Genomic DNA, 26,461 nt, shown 5'->3' on the forward strand with positions numbered 1-26,461 from the left:
ATCTTACATAAAGACCAAGACATTATTCTATTTGGGTTTTGTGCCCACTATCAGCAGAACGTCACGCACCAAAGACTTTATAATAAAACAAAAGACAACACACAAATACAGGCAGGTATGGGACTAAAAAGAAACAATGGAGAAAACATAGATCAGTACATTAAATAACAACTGCAGCTTGCCCATGGCTCAATTACTGCCTGAGTGTTGTTTTGTAATAGAAAAGAAATATTAAGGAGTGCTTTGCAGGAAACTTGAATGAGGTTTATGGCTATTTGCTGGCAGTTCCTTCTGAATACAAGAGAACCATGGGGTAATTAATCCATGAGGCTGTTGTGTTTTCCAACAGGTAATGCAGTGCTGAAGACGAGTTTGATTATTTTAATCCCAGAATATCCTTGGTACCAAATGAGAAAGTTGTTTAACAGCACCTTGCTGCCTTACCTTGTCTTTTTTTGACATATCAGAGGAGGTGTTTAGGCAAGACTTTGGCATATTGTTATATGAATATGAGAACCTCAGAGGGCTCTGAATCTACAAGGGTGTTCTGCTTGTGAAGCTTATGATACCTACATGGAGAGAGGAGATGGGGGCTTATGGGAGAGATCAAAAGATTCTTTATATAGGTTATCTGTAAATTTATCGACTGGAAGGAATCCTAGTGCGACAAGTTTACATGGTACAGATACAGTTTATTACCAGCCTCCAAATCCACAGATCTTTTAGTCTTTTCTACCCTATTCTTAAAGCCTTCGGTAATACGGTTATCTGAATCAATGCTTAACAATAGCTACGGTTGCAGTTCTCCTGTGTGCAATTCAGGCTCTTCCCATGCTGCAAGTCAAGGCCATTATTTCTTGTCCTGCCACCAGCAGACAAAGAGGTGGTTTTTACCTTCCTTATTGAACGAATCTGGTAGATTTTGAAGTCTGTTATCCTTTTTTTTTTTTTTTTTTTTTTTTTAGTAACTAGAAAAGACAGGCAGTGTGTGACACTGGAACAGGGACACCTGTGCTGTCAGTAGAAGGAGGTGAAATAGTTTTGTAGTTCTGTTTTTACCCTTTCAAGTAATGCTTCCAAGTATAGCTTAAGGATGTTTTGAGGGAAACAGGCCAATGTAGGTAGAATTTGGAATTTTGTGGGCAGTGGCTTTTAAGTTCTCCTTTGTTCTTGCGGGTTTTTGTTTGTCACCCCCCTTAATTTTTGGTGTTGCTATATGTTGCTTCATGAGGGAATGAACTTACACATTTATAGAAATTGGGGAGTTTTAAGTAATTAAGTAACAATGCAGGAAAGATTGCAGTCAAACATTTTACTAAGATCTACTGTGTTTAAAACTGATTCCCAAAACTCAGGGAGGGAATAAAGCCGAAAGACAACATTTTCATGTGTCATGTTTGGTAAAGGAGGAACAATCTTATTGTCATTTAAGTGACATCGAAATAAAATGATTGCAGTAACGAAAGAGGTGTTTACTGGTTTTCTAATAGTCAATCTCCTCTTGTGTGTTACTGTTTGTATTCTAGAGGCAAAAGTTGACCTGTTGACTTATTCTGTTTTTTCTCCTATAGTATGTGTGCTCTTTATTTCTCTTTAGTATGTGTGCTGTGTGTGTAATGGGTATACAAAACCCTATCAGGATGCAGTATGGCTCTCCTTCACCATTTTAACTCTAGGGATACTTGTACAGGGGGACATGGGACGCAGAGACCAATGTGACTGAGGTCATGCTAAGAATCTGTGGCACGTCTTCCAGTTCTACACTGGTATCCTAGACGCCATCCTTTGGCATTTAATGACCCCTATTCCAAAAGTTAAGCCTGCAGCTCTTTATTTCTTCAAACTAAATTCTCACTTTCAGTTTTGCCAACAGATTATGTTGAGATTGTACGACCCCAGTGAAATGAAACATATTTTAAATAAACAATTCTGCTGGCATTTCCCAGGAAGTAGTAGTTCTTAGCTGTGCTAGAGGTAAGGAAACAAGGTACAGTTGATTGTTGCATTATATAGGTAGGGATATGGATGTAGTTTTGAGTATGCAGAAAGAGTAGATCCACAGTGCTAGAAGTGTGTTACATGAGGGATGAGATTCTTGTCTGGTACCCAGTTCATTTAGTAAAGATGAAAGGGTTGTGTGTATGAGCTCATAGCCAGTATAAGACTGCTTGCTTGTAGGATCCTCTTAAGTCTTGGTATGGCTGATGAAGCAGCTGCTCTGTACTGTGGCCTGTATTTCAGGCCAGCTGGCTGTGATGGCTTGCAGTTCCTCATACTGCCTGCACTAGACAAGTCCTCACGCTGAAGTGGTTTAGGACTGCTGTGGTGCAGAGGTGTTGCTGTCTCCAACCTCATCAGTGTGTAGCAAGCAGTTCCTGTGCTGCACCTCAGGTTGGGATTGGCAGAACCAGCACAGCTGCAAAGCATTTTTCAGCATCTTAATTGAAAATATCAAGTTCATGTTCAATAAGCCTTTAAGTATCGGATTAATGCTTTTCTCTTTCTGATGCTTGTCCAAACAAAAAAATTGTATTACTGTAACTAGGTAGTCTAAAATGTATTGATAGTGTTTCATCTCTTTAGAAAGTATCATTTAGTATTTGGAATAAAAAGTCAAAAGCACTTGAATGATTTTTTTTCTGTATTTTCCAGATGGTGGTAAAAACCTTCATGGATATGGACCAGGACTCAGAGGATGAGAAACAGCAGTATCTCCCATTAGCCTTGCACCTTGCATCTGAATTCTTCCTCAGGAATCCCAATAAAGACGTGCGCCTCCTTGTAGCATGTTGCTTGGCTGATATCTTTCGTATCTATGCTCCTGAAGCTCCATATACTTCCCATGACAAACTTAAGGTAAAATACTTTATGAAATAAAGGATTTCTTCTTCCCTTGTTGTCTTGTTGTATTAAAAATAAATAAATATTGTTTACTCACATTTAATTAATACTGAGTTTATCAGAGATGTTGCTTTAGTCCTTTGAGTCAGTGGAGTACTCTCAGGGCCAGAAATGTGTAAAGAACTACTAAATAAACAGTATCTGTGTTGGTGATAGATTTCTGTCATTGTCTAAAACTGACAATTTAATGTTTTTAATATCACAAGCTTGTAAAAGTGGGTAGATGTCAGTACTAAAGGGTTATATTTTTATTCTGTGCAGAATCAAGCTTGTAAACACTTCCTTGTTTTTTGACAGGACATATTCTTGTTTATTACAAGACAATTAAAAGGCTTGGAGGACACAAAGAGCCCCCAGTTTAACAGATACTTTTACTTGTTAGAGGTAACATCATTATATTAACTGTAACTTTCAGTAGATGCTATTTGCTCTGTGAGCCTGCGAATGTAATCAGCCTTTGTCCAGATATGTCAGCTTTACAGATGTGTATGTTGTCAATTATACCAGACAATTTAATGTTCAATGAATTGCTTCCTTTAGCAGTTACAATTTCTTTTGCATTTAATAAGATCATGCAGCCTATAGTTGAGGATGTGTTAAAATGATTGGTATTTATTAATGTTTAGCCTTTGTCTTACAATTTTAGACCTTCAGTTTCTCATACTGTGCACCTTTAAGGTATTATTGTCAAGGGAGAAATTCAAATGCTGATTAAAATGCAGACATCCTTATATCGATTATGGGAGAAGGACAGTGAGATTTTGGTTTAAAAACATCAGAAAAACCTAGTCTTAACAAGAAGCATGGGGGTTTTATCAGCTTGCTTTTAGTAAAATGTTTACAAACAAGATACTTTCTAATTTTTTAAAACAGCATTGTTTCATAACTTGAATCCAAAAAAAAGTCTAGAGATATGGCCTTGTTATATTAACATTTTCTGTCACTCTGCTTTTATACCTAAGGCATGAGATTATTTAGTTTTCTTCTGGATGTATATTGGAAAGCCCCTTTGTGTTAAGCTCTACATATATGCAAAGGGTTTACAATTTGTAATATGATATTCTTCTCTGAATAGAAAAAAATAACTAACATAATTGTATTTATGTGATTTGCAAAGTTGTAATATCCTGAATATCCTATTTTTGTTTTAGAATTTAGCTTGGGTTAAATCTTACAACATCTGCTTTGAGTTGGAAGATTGCAATGAAATTTTTATTCAGCTTTTTAGGACTCTTTTTTCAGTTATCAAGTAAGTTGAATCACTTCAATTATATTAAACTGTCAAAATATCATCAGTTTCGGGCATAGACTGAATCCTTACATAGCCTACAAGTGAATAGATCTGAATAGAACAAGTCCTCATTCCTCCAAGCAAGGAGATAAAGGGAAAGCAACTGAGTACAAATTATTGACAGTATAGAGAGGTGTGTTCCTGAAAGCAGACATTACTAACTGCTAAAAATATGTATGTTACAGTGGTATACTTCGTTCCGACTTATGTACATTTTTATTTCTGTGGTTGGATGTTTGCTGCTTGTTTGTTTTGTTTCCCTTCTTAAAGCAATACTAGGGTGTTGTAGATTTTTGAAACCTTCAAGAAAAGAGGAAAGACAAAATAGTTTTGAGTTTTTTGATCTGGAAAATATAAGTGAGTGCAAGCTTAAGATTATTAGATATTAATCCATCGTTTCTTAAAAACACTGTTAGTATTTGCCAGTGTCTGAAAACGCAGTGCTGATAATAATCTTTTATCTTCTTAGTAATAGCCACAACCAGAAGGTACAAATGCATATGCTGGATTTGATGAGTTCTATCATCATGGAAGGCGATGGAGTAACTCAGGAGCTGCTGGACTCCATTTTGATTAACCTCATTCCTGCACACAAGGTCTGCAAAGTAGAATTATGATAGTAATATACCATTATAACAATAATTTTAATTGCTTTTAGCTTGTTTGTTTCTCCACACACTTCAGGGAACTGATCACTGCTGCAATTTTTCCAGCCTTGTAACAGTGGATTGAAAATTGTCTTTGGGATTTATTTGGTGCTGTTCTTTAGCTGTGTCTGGATTACTCAATATCAAGAGATTTTTTCTACTTGCAACGTCAAGAACTATGTACTTAAACAGAAACAAAGTGTCTTCAAGCAAATTTAATATTCTAATAAGAAAGCATTTTTTAAATTGAAAAGGTGTGGAGTATTTTGTTCATTAAAAACAAAACCAAATAAACAAAACAAAACCAAAATTATTTCCCAAAGACTTTTGCGGAGACTTGCTGCTTGCCTCAGCTTGTCAGTCAGACTCCCTTCCACCTCCCTGTTATTTTTTTCCCTGTCTTCTTCCCCTTCAACTTTTGTCTTAAGTCCTATTCTTACCTGAAGCTATGTAGCAGTGTTGTAGTTTGGCTGGCTGCTTTTAGTGTTCCATATACTTTTAAGTTCCATAATCTTTCTACATTTTGTAGAGTTCAGCATCCCTCTAACTAAACTATAAGTGACTGTTGTCACTTGCTCCTGCTTCTTGCTAAGAACTGTATGGAGAACAGTAAGTTTCAATTATGAGCTACAGTAAATGAACTGTACTCTCATTGCTGAGTATGTGTTTTTGCTTGTTCATTTATTAATTTAAAATAATGACACAATTAAGACAATTCCATCCATGACTACATAATTAAAGTTAAATTAGTGCACACAAGCAGAGATTTATTCTTCGGTTACATAAAAAAGGAGACAGAATTCATGTATTCATGAAACGCATAGCACAAGAGTGACTAAGCAGTAGTGATTGTCATTTACCTGTGCAACCCCAGCAGCTGATATATAAAAATACCTGTTGTCTGAGGGCAGTTTGCATTCAGTCTGTCGTGACCATGAGTTGGCAGTGTCATTTTATCAATTCATTTTTATTGACAGTAATGAGATGATGTCTTATTAGAATTGTTAATGGAAAGAGAGGCCTCTTGTTCATAACTATAGAAGAAGAGTCTTCTTGAAAATAGACATAGTTGTTTCTAATCAATTATAGGCAGTAGAGATCAAGAGTGGAAATAGTGGAGTGTAGGTGTGTATGGCAGGTGCTGGGTGATGCTGTTAACAATGGTGGACTTGCTCTGAGGATGCAAAGACCTGGTAAACTTTGTTCAATTGAACAGTGTATTGTGACTTCTTGGTGTAGGCAAAGCAAAAATGAACACAATCCTTTATCAATAATATTGTTAGTTTAATAGTATAATTTTGCTTAATGAAGGAAATTCTCACGCCTTTTAAGAGGAAGGTAAAATTTAAGTAAATATTGGGGCATACTCCCTATTTAATATCTTCTATATCACTGGTCTCCAGTCCTCACTGGTTCTTGGCTATCATGACTGAACAAGTAATATGCTGTAGTCAGAGTTCAGTATCATCCTTTGCTCAATATTTTGATCTGTTTTAACTTTTTTGTTTTCTGTAACAACAGAATTTAAACTACTGCTTTATGTGGTATTTTAAAAAAAAAATCAATAAATAAAAATCAGGAAGTTTTGTTGTTTTCTCTGCCTAGCAGAGTTTGACTGCAGTAATTAAGTTCTCCTTTCATGCACAGATCTTCTAGGAAATTGTGTGGTTCTATTAATTGTTTGTCCTTAGTTAATGTAAATCAAAAACACCATACCATGAAAAGCATAGTTTATTTTCTGGTAAGGAACATGTAATACCAATATTTTTACGTCCATGCAAAGAAATTGAACAGTTGTCATTCTCTACTGTGACGTAATAAAGATATCAGTGTGGCTGGACTATTGCAGTTGATGGAAATTCATCCTTATAACAAAGTTGAAATATGTATTTTGGGTGATGTCTATTCAATTTTTTTAATAATTTCTCCTGCATTGCGTAAGACAATACTGCAATAAAAAAAGATAGATATAACAATACCTAAACATGAAGTACAGTCCACCTCAGTATCTAAATGATACTCGTTTATATTTCCATTATCAGTAAAGTGGTTTTAATATGCAGTGTTCTTCTCTGTGTGCACTAATGTGGCTCTCCCCTCTAGTAAATGCAGAATTTCAATAGCGGTATGGTATGTCACACCTTGCTCAGAAGATCCATGGCATCAAGCTGTAGGTCTTTTTCTGAACTTTAAAACCAGAGCTTTCAGTCTATTTAGTGAATATTTTTCTTCATGCTGCTCTTGTTAAGGTTATTGCTTTAAAAATATATATTCTATGTACTTCAAATCAGTGGTTTTCTCTGCATCCTGGCCAATCTAGAGCTTCAAGGTTTTATTCTGTGCCTAACAGAATGGTTATTTGTATTGTGTACTAATATTTGTTTATTTTGTCAATATATACTTGCTCATTTAGGCTTTTTTAGCTCTGGTGAACCTATTGGGGTGGGAGGTATCCAAAAATGTTCAAAAATAAATCTTTGAAACTATATTGAAGGTCCAAATAAAATATATTTTATATATGAAGTTGGCAGTCCTTTAGTTTAATACAAGCATACCTACCAACGTGATTTTTATGATGGTCTGTCTGGTTTGGAGAGAATCTGTTTTGTTTTAGGCTGTATAGTAGTCAGAATTTGAGAACAGTTTTATACATATTTGTCTGGTTTATATAATATGTCATCAATTTAGTGCCATTGTGACTAAAGAGGTATTTGTTTGAGCCTGTGGTCATTTTTTTTCTCTTTACTGCCAGTGGAGGAGAGCTGTTTTTTTTTTTTATTGTTATTTTTGTTATCCTGTCAGCTAAAAGAACAAGGAGGAATCATTCTCACTGTAGGCTTGCCAAATACCATCTTCCAAGAATTGGTCATCCTTAGACTTTATCTGTGTTTTGTCTGCAGTAGTCTGTAATTTTCAGGGCAATCAGTGAATCTACCCTTCTCCCTCCCTCCTCCTCTCCTTCCCTCTCTCTCTCCCTCCCTCCTTTCCCCCTCTCCTCTCCAAGCTGTATTAACCCCTAGATAAGATGGTATATTGCATGTTGTATTTTGTGCTGATTTTTTGGGCAGTCACAGTTTCCATATGTGCTCTTACATTTCTTATCTTGCTTGAGATTACTGAAAAACAATGTTCAGATTTGTTATGTTGCAGTCAAATGTTTACTTGAAAAGGTTGCAGATAGCTCTGCCCAAGTTTAGGTGCTCTCCGTGGGCGATCTTAGAGCATGCAGCACAGTCCACAGAACTCAATGCAAAATTTCACCATCTAGACAAGGGTGAACTCTGTCACAGGGTGTACATTTGAGGGAGTTGAGAGAGTAAGTTCAACTAGTTAATTCATCTTTCCTCAGCGTGACAAATGTAGTGCATGATAATTATTAAAGTGTGGAGGTGTGGCAATGTTTCTTCAAAATTTTTAATATGATTGCAAGTAAAAACAGATTTTAGATACTAGTACAGTACTAAAGGTAACAACTGGAGTGATAAAGTCCTAGAATAATGTGCAGGAAGTGATGTTTCTGGTTTAGATTTCTTTTAAGTATGTAAAAAAAACTACTTAAAGATTTTACTAAGTCTGTGGTTTTGTAGTTAATATAACTGAATTTTGTTTGCTTTGAAAATAAATAAATTGGTGTCAAAACATACCTTACTAAAATCATGGGTTTTTAAGGTTGTGATAGAAAAGTGAAGTCAACTGAATTAACTTGTCTCTCTTTAAAATTTTATATTTTCCCCCCTTTTTTTTCAGAACCTTAATAAACAAGCATTTGATCTTGCAAAAGTCCTGTTGAAGAGGACCGTCCAGACCATTGAACCGTGTATTGCCAATGTATGTCAATTAGTTCATTCATGTTTACTACAACTAACGAGTATTCTTGTTAATGTTCTGATTAATTGAAGGTTTGTTTATTTACAGTATTGCTTATAAAATTCACGTTTGGTAATGGAGCTAGAAGAATACTTTTTTTCCGGATAGGATATTATTAGTTTGCTTGTTTAAAAAAAAGTGTGAGCTGTTTCAAATAAGTGAAGAGGAAATAAATTTTTATCCATTCCAGTTTTAAGCATATAAATCTAGGCTGTAAAAATAGGTGACCTGTCTTTCAGCGTTATTGAGCACCAAAAAATTCTGTTGCAACAAAAGGAATCGTTAGTGCTTTGTATGTCCAGCAACCAGGCATCCTTATTTTATGCCTAACTGCAGGATGAAGCACTTCAACTACCAGCTCCTTAATAGATTTTGTCTGTCCTAAACTTGTTCTAGTTAGAAAGACTAAGACTTGAGGTTTTTTTTAATATTTCCTACTGTGTTTCCTTTTGATGAATATCAATAATTTGTTCTAACAATTAAAACAGCTACTACAGTCTTGTGGGAGATGTAGCTTGTTCCATTCTGTTGTCTTTCTTTGGTGCTGAAGCCAATGATGTTCTTTAAAGTCAGAGTAGATTAAGAAGGGAATTAGGCAAATTCATGAAAGATTAATCAGTAAGTATTTAAAAGCTCAGGGAGTCTCGCTAACAAGTAACCGCTTTCCAATTCCTGTGTTTCCTTAAGCTTTTGTAAGTAGTTATAGCTGAAAACAGCATAGTAGACAGTGACCTTTGAGTTGATTTAATATTATTCTTATGTTCTTGCTCAAGTGTGTAATAGCTTTGTAGCATTTGCATCACTCAAATATTATCATCCGTAGTACCCAGTAGGAAGACAAATCAAACATATTAACAAATCCATGAGAAATCATTCATATGTTAGGCTACTTTTTTTTCCTCTTGGAATGCCAAGAAACTTGATCCATGACCTTCAAATATCACAAGATCTATCATAGTCATGTGTCATTCTTTAAAATGGACTAAAAGTAGAGAAACTTTATATTTTCAGTACATCATGATATTCAATTTGGATTGCTCTTATATTACAAGAAAATCAAAACTAAGATACATTTTATTTCTCAACTTATAATGGACTTCAGTTTGAAATTAATTATTTTGTTATCTTTTAATTTGGCTGGGTGTATAGTAATATTTTAAATTATCAAGTTGTTATATTATTATGAAGTTACTATAAAATTTTATTACATTGTTATCAAATTATCAAGTTTGGACATAAGCTGGCAGGACATACTTCCATCCCAGAAAGTTGACCATATCTCGGGCTGCGTCAAAAGAAGCAGGTTGAGGGAGGCAATTTCCCCGCTCCGTTCTACTCTCCTAACACCCCACTTGGAGTGCTGCATCTGCTCTGGGGCCCCCAGCACAAGAGGGACGTGGACCTGTTGGAGCAGGTGCAGAGGAGGGCCATGAAGACGATCAGAGGGCTAGAGCACCTCTCCTGTGAAGAGAGGCTGAGAGAGCTGGGGTTGGTCCCTGGAGCCTTCTCCAGGCTGAATTTATAGCAGCATTCCAGCCCCTTAAGGGGGCCTACAAGAAAGCTGGAGAGAGACTCCTTGTCAGGGAGTGTAGTGATAGGACAAGGGATAATGTCTTTAATCTAAACCTACCCTCTTTCAGTTTAGCTATTCAGAAGAAATTCTTCACTGTGAGGGTGGTGAGGCACTGGCACAGGTTGCCCAGAGAAGCTGTGGATGCCCCATCCCTGGGGGTGTTCAAGGCCAGGCTGGATGGGGCTTTGAGCACCCTGGTCTGGTGGGAGGTGTCCCTGCCCATGGCAGGGGGTTGGGACTAGATGGTCTTTAAGGTCCCTTCTAACCCAAACCATTCTGTGATTCTATGAATTAATTGATGATAAAAGTAGTAGAACTGAATTTTGAAGGATGTTTGTCTTTAATTTGCTTGACCCAAAACTGTAAGGGTTGAAATGCTTTGATGGAATCAAAAATGTGTATTGAGTACTTTCCAATAGAATTGAAGTATAAATGATATCTTAGGTTAAAATAATTTGTAAAAATAATATTTGCATTAATGAAGGCAAATCTTCTAAACAATAACACTTGCATTCTAGTTTTTTAACCAGGTTCTGGTACTGGGAAAGTCTTCAGTAAGTGACTTATCAGAACATGTGTTTGACTTGATACAAGAGCTTTTTGCCATAGATCCTCACTTACTGCTGTCAGTCATGCCACAACTTGAATTCAAACTGAAGGTAGGTTACAATGTAGCTTGAGACAAGTAATACAATTCACATGAATATTAAAGAATGAGGTGCTGTAGATTTAACGTGTTCTACTAGAGTGAAAGAAATTTTATATTTATCAGTTTGTTTAGTATTACATTTATTATTAATACTGAAGCATTGTACACAATTGCATACTTTCTGTGCTTGCAAATGGATGTTATGTACACACAAAATATATAATCATTGCAATCATAAATCCATATGTAATGGATTGTATTGTAAAAGTTGTATATACTTAATCTTTGGATTTCACTTGAAATTTATAAAGTAATGGGGCTGTGGTTGGCTTTACTAATGGAATGCAAGTGTCAGCTTCGATATCGATTTACAGAATTTATTTCACAAAAAGAATGTTCTAATAATAGAGGAATTATTTCCAAATGTTTTGTTGGATTTGTAATCAGCTAGTAAGTCAGCTGACTGCTTTTGAATCTTTTGAAATGGTTCATTGATCCTGGTTGTGGTTTTTTGTTGCTGTTTTAATTAAATATCTATATGACTCATAAGATTGTAAGTGGAGAGAGAAAGAATTGTGAAGAAGTTTGTTGGTACATATAGGGTATGGTGACAATAAACAAAAATAATAAATATAATAAATAATAAAGAAACAAACCAATTGAATTACATCCTATCAATTTAATACCTTTTATTGGTGCCCATCTATTTAGAAAATCTTAATTGGTGTTTTTTCCACATGCACAGAAGTCTTTAAGTATGTTTTAAAACAAAAATAAGATCATTTACTGTTGAAATTGTTGGAGATACACATTATTCAAACTACTGTGTATAGTTTTTTTTATTCCTGAAAGGAATTTTCAAAGAACAGCCATCAGTGGTTGTAATACATTAAATTAATAGGTACGTATGGTTTTCATCATATTCATCTAATTAATTAGGGAGACTGGAGATTATCAGAAATTATTTCAAAACGGCTTTTTAATCTAATTTATAAAAGCAGGAGGAAAAGGAAGCCAGAAATTATTATTAAGGTATCACAGGTAACAAATTACAGTTTCTTTTTCATTATTTGATTTTTAGAGCAATGATGGAGAAGAACGTTTGGCTGTTGTTCGACTTCTGGCTAAACTCTTTGGCTCTAAAGATTCTGATCTGGCCACACAAAATCGTCCTCTTTGGCAGTGCTTTCTTGGGCGGTAAGAGAAATAGGGATAGAGTTCTGAATTCACATTCTTTTTGTGATGAATTTTCCCGATAATATTGTATTTTTATTTGTGGTTGTGGTGTTTTTTTTTGTTTGGTTGGTTTTTTAAGCCTTTGAAGCAGAGAATTGCATACAGTTACATTTTAGAATAAAAAACCTGAATGCTGCTGTGTTGCTGTCAGTTAGAGGAATATAGATTAGATAGATAGCTACATTAGATACATAGCAGAAATTACACAATATGAAATTCCACACAATGCTATCGTACTTACTGTTCAACTATATCTGCAACTGTACCTTTTTTAATTATGCATTTACCTTGTGAACAAAGTAATATTTCCTTTTAAGTAAACATAGAAATTCAACATTAAAATAATGAATGTTTTCAAACGGTACATGTTATATGGGTATATATGTTTTTTATAATTTCATATATACACGTGTGTGTATATCTGTATGTATATATATATATAGTAATGATTGATGGTCAATCTGATAGATGTGGAGATTTATGTCAATGGATGATGACCCTTGGGTCAGCATTTCACCTGTATGTAGCATATTTGTTCTTTAATTGTAGTCCTAATTTAAATAGTAACAAACTTTTGTATGAGGTACATTATGGAAATAAATTCAAAATATTTCTAATGTATTATTTTGCCATCTGAAAGTGTTCTAATAATTAATGAAACGTACTTTCAACACATGTTACTATATAAAGAATAATCTTGATTTGCAAGGCTAATTAAAAATTAACATTCATCATCTCCTATCTCTCTAGGTTCAATGATATCCATGTCCCTGTGAGATTAGAGAGTGTGAAATTCGCCAGTCATTGTTTAATGAACCATCCAGACTTAGCAAAAGACCTCACTGGTGAGATGCTAATACTGGTGTTCAGAATAATTTAAGATATGAGCAGGGAAGAACATAATTTTTTCTGTACGTAGCAGTATAGTTCCAAAATGTATCAGACCAAGTGCATGATACTGAATGGAAGAACTAATGTGTAATTGCTTCTTGATGAAGACAAGAGCACGAGACAGAGCACACTTGCGCATGGAATGTGCGACTTTGTGTGGGCTTTGTAAGAGTCTTTAAGAAGCTACCCGTTGCAGCTTGAGTTTTAAAGTATTTTCAGATTCTAATGAAGGTTTTGGCACATCAAAGAAAATATTTGTACAATGTACTGAATTATTTTCAAAAATAAGTGGAAGAGAGTACTGGAGAACACACTGAGTTTAGAAGAAGCCGTTGTGCTGGTCTAAAATATGAAGTTTCTTCCTTTAGTTCACCATCCTTCTAACTATGAGCAGAATTTCTGGCTTAACTGAAAATACTGTTATTTTTTGATGCGAGCTAACCTTCAGCAACTGTCAATATTTTTAAATTATTTACCTTGTTATGTCTTTGCGAATGAGTTGCTTTTTTTTCTCCTTCCCAACTTTATTTAGTTTCAATATATTCTAATCAGTTTTATTTAACATCATTGCTTGTTGCAAATGAGGTTATTGTAAAAGCTATTCACTTTTATAATCTTTTGATATTTAAATGTATATATATATATTAATGTAATGTAGAAAATGGTAGAATAGGTGTTTCTTATAGGCAGTTCCATGTTTAATAGATACTAAAATTGTGATATGTGACAGAATATGCAAATTTAACTTGTAATTATGAATATTAATAAAACAGAATACACAATATCTAAATAAAAAAGCCAAACTTTTCATTGTTTATTTTCATAACAGAATATTTGAAAGTTAGATCCCATGACCCAGAGGAAGCTATTCGACATGATGTTATTGTTACCATTATTACTGCGGGCAAGAGAGATCTTTCTTTAGTTAATGACCAGCTGCTTGGCTTTGTAAGGGAAAGAACACTAGATAAACGGGTAAGTGTTAATATTTTATTTCCAGGAATGTCTGCCTTTAATATCATTTGGTTTTTTTGTTTTAACTTTTACCAAAGCCTCAGAAATAGAAGATCTTAGAGTTAACAGTTAACTAGAAAGCTGTGGGGAAAATTTTCTTACCAGAGCATCTTAATGAAGAGAGCATATTGTGGAGACACTAATAAAGTGTAGGTAAGCAAGTACAGTCATCGTTTTTGAGGAATACGGTCATCCTGTAAGAGCATTAGAGTAGCCACATAGGTTTAGGCCAAAGGTCCCTATAGCCGAAAATAATTCTCACAGTGGTCAGTTTTTGGCTTAGAGCAATTTGTCAATTTCTTAAATCTCCTTGATCATGTTCATCATAGCTTTCAAGGGAACTTTCTTCTATGAATTTATCAAGTTCTTTCTTGAACCTGTTTATACTTGATAGGTGTCCACAGCACCTGCACCAATTAGTTCAAGTTTAACGTATGTAACTGTTCCTTTTTGGTAGGCAGCGTCCTTTCTATAAACCACATCATTCTAGATAGTCCCTTTATTTCTTTTTAAATATTTTTCTCTTTATGTTCGCCTTTTTAGATGAAAATGTTACTGTAATGGGTTTGGAGAAAAGGGATTTGTTGTCTTTGCACAAACGGAAGTTCTGATTTTGAATATGTTATGTTCATTATTATAAAGCGAATCTTCAATTAGTTGTACCTGCCACTTAACATCAGTCAGTTCTCAGGAGTGATTAAGAGAAATCACTTCCTTCTTCTTCAGCCATCAAAAAAAATATCCCCCCAAAAAAGTAACTTATGAGATCTAAGAATTCTTAGTCCAACCACCACTACCTGCCAGGACTTTGACCTATTCAGACTGGGATGATTGTTAGTGTCTTCTACATAGCGTCTCTCTTTTTCTTTACCATCCTTCACTTAGTGACAGCCAGTCAGTTGTACAATTGTAATACTTCTTTCTACAGAGCTAGGAATTTTCCATTTGCATAGCCTTAAACCCAGTGTGGTATTTTTTAATGTTACTGATATGTTTGTCGTGGTGATTTCACACCAGTCCTAGGTTTGATGATACTGCATTTCAAGAGTTTGGGTGCCTTTTCAGGCATTAATCAGTGAAGAATAACTTCAACTGTAGGTGGTGTTTCTTTCATAAAAATCTCGGGTGAGAGCTTTAGTGAAACTACATTCTGAGGAAAAATAAAAGTTGAGAATTAACTAGAAATAACTACAACAGATGCTGAGCGATTTGAAGTAGACTGTAACAGTATAGTATTTCTTTGTAAATGGAAATGTGTTATACAGTGAATATCAAGCACTTGTAAACTTCCTGCATATTATTTTTTTTAAGATTTATTTCCTTCAGTTTGGGAGAGGGGCATTGATACATGCTTGCAACAGTCTTCATACTTTTTTCCACGGGATTTTTTTTCAGTTCCAGACATAATGCATTATACCTATTTTAACTATTCCTTTGCTTTTAAGAACTTGATCCTCTGCTGACTGCATTTACCTCTTTTATTTGGGTTACTGTTTGACAAATCCACTGCAAACTCATATGTAATGATTCATAAATTTGACTTCATCTCATTTTGGGGGGCTTTCAATTATCTGTCAAATGATTACAGATACTGTAGTAAGAACAACACTCATCAAACAGGCTGAAGTAAAATGCTGATCATTTAAACACACTAATCTCCTTTCAGTGTTGCCTTTGTAAACCAATGTGAAATTTAGAACACATTAAAATTAAAGCATACTAACCGTTATACCATGTATGCAACCTGTTTTTTCTCCTGACTATATTCTAATTGTCACACTATTAATAGAGGTAGCCTAATAGCTTTTGTTTTTTAAGGGTAAAAGTTTTTGGCTAGAAGACAGTACTTCATTTTTTATAAAATGTCCTTAGGTAACTCAATCTGTAAGGGCATTTGTGCAATGATTACAGCTATAAAAATAAAATAACGAAAACAAAACAACAACCCACACAGGTTTTACTGGTCCAGTTGAAAAAGTATCTCTGGAAACAGACACTTTCAAAAAAACTGGAATCCAGTCTTTGGTAAGAATTGTCCTGAGGAATTTTCCCTTTTCCATTAGAGCACCATCTCTAATGTCTTACTAGTGTCTTCACATTTTAGAATAGTTAGTTTCAGGAGACTTTAAAAATAAATAAGTAAATAAAATAAAAATTTCCCTTTATGCTGGAATAACCTCGAGAATCTAAGAAATTGGAGAGTTTCTGAAAGCTGACTTATGTTCCCATTTCCCCAAACAGTCTTTGTGGTCTAGAGACTTAGTCCATTAATGGGAACAGACTTTCACATCATCAGCTGGAGAAGCTGTGGAATGAGAAGCCGTAGGAATTATTCATGGGAATTATCCCATTATTCTAGTTCTCTTTAAGACTTTCTGCATGAATTAGTTCTGACTCCTTGTTTGCCGTATGTACTAACAAATACTGCGGCTTTTCTCAGCTGAAGGAGGAATATTTGAGATTTTTTTTATTCTTAACTCTCTTGAAGACATAGATTCCAACTGTTAAGGAGTTACCTTGAACTTTTAACAGTTCTATAACTCAGCCCTGCAGTCTTCAGTGAGGGAGTTTAGTTGTGCTAGTTAACCAAGGAAGCTAAGATGGTCAAAATTCTTTTGTTAATTAAATCAGGGTAGTACTTCTGTTAGTTGCTCCCTTTGAAAGTGATCGTTACTTTCCCCTTTTTTTATTTGCCTTCATCTTTTACCCTACTGTTTGTTGCTCCAACTTTCAGTAGCACCTTATTCTTTTTTCCTGTGTTTCCTGTTGGGTGACTGCTTCCATGATGTTTCAAAGCATTTTCTAAGCAGCCTGTCCAGTGCCTCGTGTTCTGTCCAAAGCTGCCTTCTCTGACCTCTGCTCTCTGTAGCAGTTTCAGGGATTGGGAATCTATTGACAATCCAAACTTCCCTTCTTATAATCTCTTGTTAAGTACTCTGCTTTCGTTTTAGGCTTAAATTTTATAGAATCATTTCTTGTAATCCTTCTCCTTTGTGTCCTGACAACAGCTTTGCCATCCTTGCTGTCCTATATAGAAGATCTAATGAAGTGATAGTATTGCATTGGATGGTTATACCTGAATGCAGAATAAGAAAACCTATCTGAAAGTGTTTCTCTTTCACGCCTTGATTTCACTTTAAAATGTGCTATAGATGTGCAACAAGCATAAACAAATTCCTGCAGAGAAGTTGAACAATAACCTCTGTTGATAACTAAAATTTTTCATTTTCATAAAAACATCTCATGAGCTATACTGTCAAAGTCAATGCAATCTTGACCTGTTGTGTTTTTTTTTTTTTAATATTTAAGAAATACATACAAAAAGGCAGGTTCTTTTTTTTCCTCCATCATCTTGTTGATAAAACTTGATCATGTCATGCTAAGCAGGCTGTTGTGCTGACATAAAGCCATATCATCTTTAGGACTTTTCTTTGCCTTTCTAGAAAAGGAAATCACTCAGTAGAGATACTAAGAAATTAAATATGCGATATCTCACTTTGTGCTGTTAGAGCAAGTGCTCAGTTTAACAAGATTGAAGAAGTTGTGCACAATGTGAATAACAGTGTCTACATCTATGCTTGTCAGGGTGAAATAATTTGAATGTTGCTAGTACTTGGAGTTCAAGACCAAAGTTGTCATCTAGCTGTGTTCTGAAGTAAATTCTCCCTTGCAATCTGCAATTCATGCACTTCTTTTGAATGGTGAGGGAAGTAAGTTCCTTCTGAGGCTTCCTATGTAAACCATTCAGTGGGAGACACTATTCTTTCTCTAAATTAATCCTCCATCTGTTCTGGTATGACTTCTTCCGCAAGGCAGTGCGAGAGGGCTTTTAGGCCTTGTCTGTTAAAGTGTTTAATAACGGGAGATTTCCTGTTTACATGAGTGGATAAAGTAGTGACCACCAAAAATAAGGATGAGAACCTAGGAACACCATCTATGGAAGCTGCAGTTAGGTGTTTTATTGCTGCTTTAAAAAAAAAAAGAAACAAACCTCTCTTTGACATCCCTGGAGTCTTACAGTGATTACTTCAAGACTTTGGCAAAGATGGCCTCTCCCGCTATTGTGGAAAGTGGCCTCAGAGTTCAAGCCCTGGCAAGTTTAGCTACGCCTAAGGTCTAGATCTTCTATTCCTGGACAAGTGTGCCAACTGTAAGGCTGTTGTGTGAATAAAAGCTGCCACAACTGATCAGTGCCCATTTCTGAATAGATAAGTCTTCCAAATTCTGGCTTAAGGCAGCACTTACTCAGGCATGCACATACAGTTAAGCTGTACTTAGCTTTTTTTTTTAATATACTGACAATTAAATTTTCTTTGCTCAGCACAGTGAAACACTGGCTTACTCTGTACAGATAATACATACTTTGCAGAGAGGAAACACCTTATGTATGCTTTACAAATTCTCACTTAGAGGCTCTAAAAAGCATTTTTCAGCTTTTGCAGTGACTAAATGTAAGAGGTCAGTATGTGGCCATTTTGTCTTTCATGCTTCTACATATTTACTGTATTTTGTACATGTTTGATATTTATTTACCAAAACCACTTTCCCATCTCCTTTGCTTCCCCCTCAAGTGGCGAGTAAGAAAAGAAGCTATGATGGGTCTTGCCCAGCTATACAAGAAGTATTGTCTTCACGCCGAGGCTGGAAAAGATGCTGCAGAGAAAGTGAGCTGGATAAAGGATAAACTTTTGCACATATATTATCAAAATAGCATTGATGACAAGTGAGTCAACCTAAGCCTTCCTAATTTTAATTGTATAGTGATAAGAGATACTCTGAAAATGAAAATATGTGCTTTTCCTGAGAAAGCTGTTATAGTACATTCTATATTTGCGGTTTTAAGTACTATATATTTAAATAATTAGTAGGACGTGCTAAGATCTTTGGGACAGTGGCATTATCTGTTCATATATTTATTCTATATGCTGATGGAAGTATATCTGTGATGATAGTAAATTGTCATTAATCTCTGCAAAGAAAAAAAAAAAAGGTCAAATTTGGCTTTTACTATGCCCCATTGTTGTTTGCCTTTTACTTCCCAGAAGCTAGCATGTAGAAATCATTAATCTGTGAGCACCATACATGTATGTACCACAGCAACATCTCCTTTTGCTACGCTACATGGAAATTGACCCTTTAGTTAGAACAAAAACTGAAGAAATGTTAGGGATGCTTCCACCATTGTCTAATCTTCCCTGTTTTGTCACTCAGTCCCTTTAATTTTTGAAATAATATTTTGGCTTAGGGGAAAGTATTTTGGCTTAGGTTTTGGAAGATAGTTTTCAGCTCTCACTGTTAATTCTTTGTCTTTCACTAGAAAAGCCAAACTATGAGATCACACAAAGATGGAATTTCAGCCTAGATGTTTAATACAGCAGACCTAGAATCCAGCCATTGCTTTATAATGTTTCTTAGCATCAAATGAGCTAACAGCCTCGTTTGGTTTCCAGTTAGTATAGTTAATTCTTACAGATGGCATCACAAAAGACTGGTGAAGGATCTCACTTTTGTTCATCTTGCTGATCATAAGTGGGTCAGAGTTACATATTTGATTCATTGCTCTTTGAAAAAAAAAAGAAGAAGAAAGATGCAGTTGTAGGATTCTACACATAAAAATTATGCTGAAAGTCTGCTGTTATAGAAGTGTTAAATAGTGGGGGAAAATAAGGAAATCCCCACATAGTTTGTACAGAGCTACAAAGCTAATTCTGCTTTCGCATATGCATCAAATATGCTTTAATTTGCCTGGAGAGATTCATGTTTTTTCTAGTATGTTCGTGTCTCATATAGCACACAGGCTTCATAGTGAGCCAGGAATGAATCAAAGTTCTGCAGTGAATGTGGCAGATCTTTTCAGTATTCCTGATCACTGGAAATGCAGAATACCGTAAAGGAAACAAGACAAGGAATTTCAAGGAAGGACTGTGTCGTCAAAGCAGAGTTTCTTTCTCTAATGTGGTTTCTTCTAAAAGTCTTGTTGAGCCATTTAAGTCAGCCTTTTCATGAGCAGGCGCTAACTGTAAGCTGTTTGCTGAGAGATTGGCGGCTTGATTCTCAGCATTCCTCTAGTTCAGTTTGATAGCCTGAATTTTAATCCAAATTCTGCTGTTTTTTAAGTAGACAATGAAATTCTTGTTGAGTTGCATTGGGTTGATGTGCTCAGAATGGAGAAGTAAATGTATTTCAACGTTATCATCGGTCAGAATTAGCAAGTTAGTACTTTAAGCACTAGAAGAGCCATAGAAATGCTATTATCTTTAAGACACAGTCAATCCAGTCCTTTAAACATACAAGCATAAGTCAAAATTAGCAACCTCTGGTCTGTTTTCTTTCCATAATGAGGGAGGAGGATAAAACATAACGGTGAACAGCTGTCTGAGCCTCAGAGTATTTTCCATTATGCACATGGAATAACACTAGTTCTTTCAGAAGATAATAGCACAGCATCATACAGTATTCAGGCATGAAGTGGAATGGAACAAATTTTCTCCAGACATCCTTAATTCTGTCACTTCCTACTTGTTTTGATGTTACTCAACTATTGATGAGTTTGTGTACTCAGGACTGAGAACTTGAAGCCATAAGGACGGTTTATCGTGCTCTGAGATTTCGTGTTCTACAACAAATGCATAGGGAATAGCTCAAAATAACCACACCTTACACACTGACCCGTTGCTCATTCTTGATACGTTAGCCAACGACTTTCCTCACAGGAGAAGAGTCTTTGTTGCAGAAGTATTACCTACTAGTAAATACGTACCCTAAGTGACATGGACCAGGGAAGTCATAATACAGTCGCACTGTTTGTATTGACAGCTTTTTTGGAAAATGTATCTTGTGGAGACATGGGCTACAGCAATGTTCAGAAATTAGTAAATTAGATAGCTGTGATGCCTCCAATCTCCTGATATCTGAAGATCCTGTCCCCCAAGTAATGTAGTCATTGGAGTCATCAGTAGTAAAAATGTACGCCCAAAGGGAAAAAGCCAAGTTTTCTTTAATATTAATGGGGTGCCTTGAGGTAACTCCATATTCGTGGTCATCCTTTCATTCCTCTGCCATAGCATCATGTGCCTTGGAATTTTCTTTGAGTAGAAATAAGGTGTGTGTGACCTCTGCTGTCTTACTTGCTCTTCTGTACAAGGTGCTCCTAGGGTGCCTTTAGGAATCATAGTAAACAAAGTCTATAAATGCAAGCACATAAAGTATTTGTCCATAAATATGAAATTGTGTAGCTGGACATTGTGTACAGATCTCATTGCTATGAATTAAATTAATATCTGAATGATTTTTTTATTGGAGGGGAAGATTATTAGATGATCTGTACAGTCATACAGTAGCTCAACTTTTTATTTTATTTAAAACCTTAAGTATGTATTCTTGTATTTGATTTGTTGTTTTTTAGAAGATATAATTGGAGAAGGTTTTTGCTCGTTTGGTTTGCCCTCACTTAGTTTCCCCTTTGCTCCTTTTGCTGTATACATTTTGGTGTTCCTTTGTCTCTACTTTTTTTAATGCTGATGGTTTCTGTGTTGGAATGAGTGTTTCAAATGTTCTTTTGTTAAATAATACAATTTTATCTTATCCTTTCCCTCTAGGATACTTCAGATTTTTACTTTTACTCCTTTTCAAGATATATTCTTGTATTCTTTCTCCTTTATTTGAGCTTTTTGCTGTCTGTATCCCTTTCTTCTCATGTATGAGATTGAACACGGGTAGATTCTCAAAACCTAGAGAAAAAGGAGAATTTAGATGGTGACAAATAAAGCAGTTACACCCTCTTAAAGGTGAAAATGAATGGAAAAGCTCTCAAGGAGCAGTGCTTGCTAATCTCTATTAATGGTGGAAGGGATCTTTACAGATAAGAAAAAGGCCAATAGGTTTTTTTCTTTACTGTTTGGAAAAAGTAGTTTCAATGACTTCTGGTATTTCTTGTTCTTTCAGCTTGTCTGAAAGATATTACCACTTTTTGACCCGTAGAGGTTTTTATCTCTTCTTTCCCTGCAGATTACTAGTAGAGAAAATCTTTGCTCAGTATCTTGTTCCACACAATTTGGAAACAGAAGAGCGAATGAAGTGCTTGTACTATTTGTATGCTAGCTTGGATCCAAATGCTGTCAAGTGAGTATAGTTCGTATTCAGCAAATACTTACTCTTTTTCAGTCTTTTCTAACATCTCTGTTGTCTGCTTATATTATCAGGATATAAATAACATAAGTAATTGATGTTTAGCACTATTTGCAATTATTATTTCAAAACATTCCTTTTAGATATCTAAACATTTATATACAAATTGTACAAGGCCTTTACACAAGATACCTTGATATTTGAGAATAGTGGTTTCAGGGTTTTATCCATCTGTTTTCATCCAATGAGAACAATATGCACTTACAAGACATACTGTGGTTGTCCTGCACATATGAAACTGATACAAGCAACTGAATAAAAAAGAAAAATGATGTTATCCAAGAAGAGATTAGTTCTACCTTGTTTGGAACTGTTATTTTTAATATGTAGTAGGTTTGAGATGTTGCACTTGTTAAATAAATAAATAATCTTGTTTACTAATATGTCCAGCATGTTCTTGCAATATACAAATTGGTAAGCTTTCTTTTCTGGTTTTGCATTTTTGCAGAGCGCTGAATGAGATGTGGAAGTGCCAGAACATGCTAAGGAGTCACGTACGCGAATTACTAGACTTGCATAAGCAGCCCACAGTACGGTTTTTAAAATATTAATACTTTATCCAATAAATTTGTTTGACTAATTTACAGGTTTTTAATACCGTATTAATTGTTAAGTTGACTGTTGATTTCCATGTATAGACAAAGTTCTGTTCTCATTAAGTAAAGTTGCTTTCGTTAATGTTTGCAGGTAATGCAAGTGATGTTTGGCCTCCTTAAGTTTATAATGATTTTAATAATGAACCAGTCAATAACTTTGGAAGAAGTCAAGAAAATTTTCCAAGTTTTTTGCTCATTTTTGACAGACCTTTTTTGATTCTCACTTTATAAACTACTTCAAAATTTTCCAAGTGGAATGTTTTAACATAAGTTTTGGAGTATTTATACTGGAATGTTACATGTAAGCGTATCATCAAACTAGCAGAAACTGTTAATGGGAATTCATGGTTGGTCTGGGGATTTAGTGTGGGGAGTTGGCCTATTGAGGGGCAATTGTTTTTGTTTGGTTTTTGCTTATTTTTTTAGGTCTTTTCCAACAGTACAGACAATTGATTTGTCAAGGTTTAGTGAATTTTTGCATTTCTTTGGTATTGCAAGAAGATTTTTCCCCTTTTTGCTATGTAACAGCTTTTAAGACAGTGTTTATTCTTAAAAACCTAAAACCCAGATTATAGAGTGGAACAAACTGCTGCAGAAGAACTGACAGATAAGCTTAAAGCTTTATTTTATAATAATAAAACTTTTAGGCTTTATTTTAAAAAGGAGATAGTGCTGACTTTGTTTGTTTGTATTTGCTGTCCTCCCCAGTCAGAAGCAAACAGTGCTGCCATGTTTGGAAAGCTGATGACCATAGCAAGTAAGTGTTAATAAGTTCTGTAAACTGCTATTACAACGTTCTTGGAAATCTTATTTCTGTGAATGCTGGCATACTGAAGTGGCAAATTTATTTCATGTTAAATTGTGTTTAATCATACAGAAAACCTACCAGATCCTGGAAAAGCACAAGATTTTGTGAAGAAATTCAATCAGGTTCTAGGTGATGATGAAAAACTTCGATCCCAGCTTGAACTGTTAATTAGCCCTACGTGTTCTTGTAAACAGGCAGATGTCTGTGTGGTAAGCAAATGGAAAAGCAAACTTTATATTTGTGCATTAAAACAGTTATTCGAAGTTAATGCTCTGTTTTGGTACCTTAATGTGATTTTATATATTTCCTATTTTCATGAAATTTATATATATAAAGAAGAAACTCTTCTCTCAGAGGGTGGTGAGATGCTGGTACAGGTTGCCCAGAGAAGCTGTGGATGCCCCATCTCTGGAGGTGTTTGAGGCCAGTTTGGATGGGGCTTTGAGCAACCTAGTCTGGTGGGAGGTGTCCCTGCCCATGGCAGAGTGGTTGGAATTAGGTGGTCTTTAAGGTCCCTTCTACCCAAACCATTCTGTGATTCTATGAAATACCTTTTTGATTAACAGCAGAGATTACGGATAATACAACTTCTGATTATCATCTTGCTTCTAAGAAAATGTTTGTTTTATTCCCTTGTGGGGTTATGGGGATCAAACATAAACTTGAAATAAAAAATGAAATTAGTCTTTAAAGAGTCTCTTTTATGGTAAAGTTCTTAAACTATCTCCTGACCCTGTTTAAACTTACATAAGAACCATCAAGACACATATTATGTATAAAATATCATATATATAATATATATATAAGTTCCAACAAGACAAATGATATATCATTATATAATAATGTCTGCTTATTGTTCATTTATTTTTCTTCTTGCATTATTTTGAGATCAATCTTTATTTTTCTCTCATATATTTAACTGTGCTATGAAAATACACACATTAATATCAAATAAAACCTCTCCAGAGATTTACAATGCCAACAATCACATTTTTTTTTGACAACCCCCCCCCCCCCCCCCCCCCCCCCAATTTTGGTCCTAAAATAAAGCAAGCAATTTAGTTGTCAGAAATCACAAAACATAGGTTTCTCAGTTTTTGTCTAATGGCTCTGTAATTGTCCAGGGAAGAAATCAGAATGGCTTTCAGAATTACATTCCTAACCACTAATGTACGGAATACATCTCCTCCTAAACTAGTGAGTTTTGCACTTTGGGAACACAGTGATACAATTTCAGAAGGAAGGATTCTTTCCTCTTTCTGAAGATACTATAGTGTGATGGTTAGGACTATTTCATAGTCTGTGTAGGGTCTACAACTTCTAACCCTTCAGGAGAAGGAAGGTTGAGAAATCCTTTCTTTGAGACATATAAGACTTCTGTTCAAAACAAAAATATCGTATCCACCACCTTCTGCTGGGTTTGCAGCTGAATTTAATGTTCCTTACACTTGAGGCATTCAGAGAGGGAAAAGAAGATTTTGATTCCAAGACATTCATGGGCAAGAACATGGGGTCTGAACATCTACTGTAGCCAAAATAGCACGTAGTGCTTCTGCACATCTGCAGTAGTGTAGCTTTTACTGCAATTGTTGTTGCTTATGGAATATGAAACATGCAGGAGGGTTATATACAGATTTATGGATTACTCTTGCCTACATAGATATTTAAATTCTGTGTTGCACTCCAGCTCTCCGTTGGTTCTTTTTTGAATCTGCCTCTCATTAGACACCTACACACGTCTTAGTTTTAATACTGTTGTATGTCTGCTTTCATGGGGATAACAACAGTCCCCTTTAAAATACATTTCATTGATTATATACACATTTTCTGTAGTTCAAAGAACTGGTTTTATTTGGCTTATTCAACATGATTAAGAAATAATTAAAATGAGTATAATTCTTGTTTGCAACGTAATGTTTCTTGTAGAGAGAGATAGCCCGGAAACTTGCAAATCCTAAGCAGCCAACAAATCCTTTTCTGGAAATGGTCAAATTTCTTTTGGAAAGAATTGCCCCTGTACATATTGACTCAGAAGCCATTAGGTAAGTTTGGAAGATCTTATTAAATCATGAATGATTACAAAGATGATTTAAATGACAAAAAAAAGTGACTTTCTTGGGATTTAAATAAGTCTGTCATAACAGTAAATACACATTTTTTAAAAAAAGCATTTTTATAGATGTAGGTTTCTAGCAATCTAGAGAATGTGAGGGTTTTTGTTTTAGCTACTGCTTTGCAATGCTAAGTCTACAAATGATTTTAAAATTATAGCAGTTGTTCCTGGTGAAACTGCTATTTGTGGAGTTTAAGGTGAAAATGATGATCATAATTTTCACATAGCTAACTGCAACACAGTCTTCCATATAACAGATGAATTAATTAGTTTTTGTGGGATTGAATAAGAGAATGTTTGGATTTCTTTTGAGAATTGTCTGGCAACCTAATTATATTCTGAAATGCATGCAACTATGTGTTGATCTGAATGCTGCCAACACGTCTTTTTCTTCCTAAAGAATTAAATTTTGCAGTAAGTTAAGTTTGAAGGTAAAGAATACTGAAATAGCTTGGTTTAAAAACAAAAACCACCATCCCTTTATTTAATATCAAAAGCAAGTAATCTTGCTGATGTGTCCAGCCTTAACATTGCACGTTGTCAAGTTCATTTGTTTTTTTCCTTTGTATCTCTTATTTTAGTGCACTAGTAAAACTGATGAATAAATCAATAGAGGGGACAGCTGATGATGAAGAGGAGGGTGTAAGTCCTGACACTGCTATTCGTGCAGGACTTGAACTTCTCAAGG

The 26,461-nt window shown here is 35.1% G+C and overlaps 1 protein-coding gene across 5 annotated transcripts in view; it reads left to right on the forward strand.

Annotated features, from left to right (window-relative positions):
* The window catches only part of PDS5A (PDS5 cohesin associated factor A), a 79,242-nt gene that overhangs the window by 28,519 nt on the left and 24,262 nt on the right, over positions 1–26,461 (forward strand). For all 5 annotated transcript variants that reach the window (XM_040555397.1, XM_040555401.1, XM_040555402.1 and 2 more), the window contains exons 3-18: positions 2,653–2,856; positions 3,199–3,285; positions 4,053–4,150; positions 4,662–4,788; positions 8,587–8,667; positions 10,798–10,938; positions 12,010–12,125; positions 12,915–13,009; positions 13,885–14,030; positions 18,641–18,792; positions 22,077–22,190; positions 22,705–22,786; positions 23,561–23,609; positions 23,730–23,869; positions 25,587–25,702; positions 26,355–26,460. In XM_040555397.1, the coding sequence (XP_040411331.1) occupies positions 2,653–2,856; positions 3,199–3,285; positions 4,053–4,150; positions 4,662–4,788; positions 8,587–8,667; positions 10,798–10,938; positions 12,010–12,125; positions 12,915–13,009; positions 13,885–14,030; positions 18,641–18,792; positions 22,077–22,190; positions 22,705–22,786; positions 23,561–23,609; positions 23,730–23,869; positions 25,587–25,702; positions 26,355–26,460 (1,854 nt within the window). The remainder of the gene's footprint in view (positions 1–2,652; positions 2,857–3,198; positions 3,286–4,052; positions 4,151–4,661; positions 4,789–8,586; positions 8,668–10,797; positions 10,939–12,009; positions 12,126–12,914; positions 13,010–13,884; positions 14,031–18,640; positions 18,793–22,076; positions 22,191–22,704; positions 22,787–23,560; positions 23,610–23,729; positions 23,870–25,586; positions 25,703–26,354; position 26,461) is intronic.

The sequence above is a fragment of the Cygnus olor genome, chromosome 4, assembly GCF_009769625.2.
Source record: "Cygnus olor isolate bCygOlo1 chromosome 4, bCygOlo1.pri.v2, whole genome shotgun sequence".
NCBI classification, from domain to species: domain Eukaryota; kingdom Metazoa; phylum Chordata; class Aves; order Anseriformes; family Anatidae; genus Cygnus; species Cygnus olor.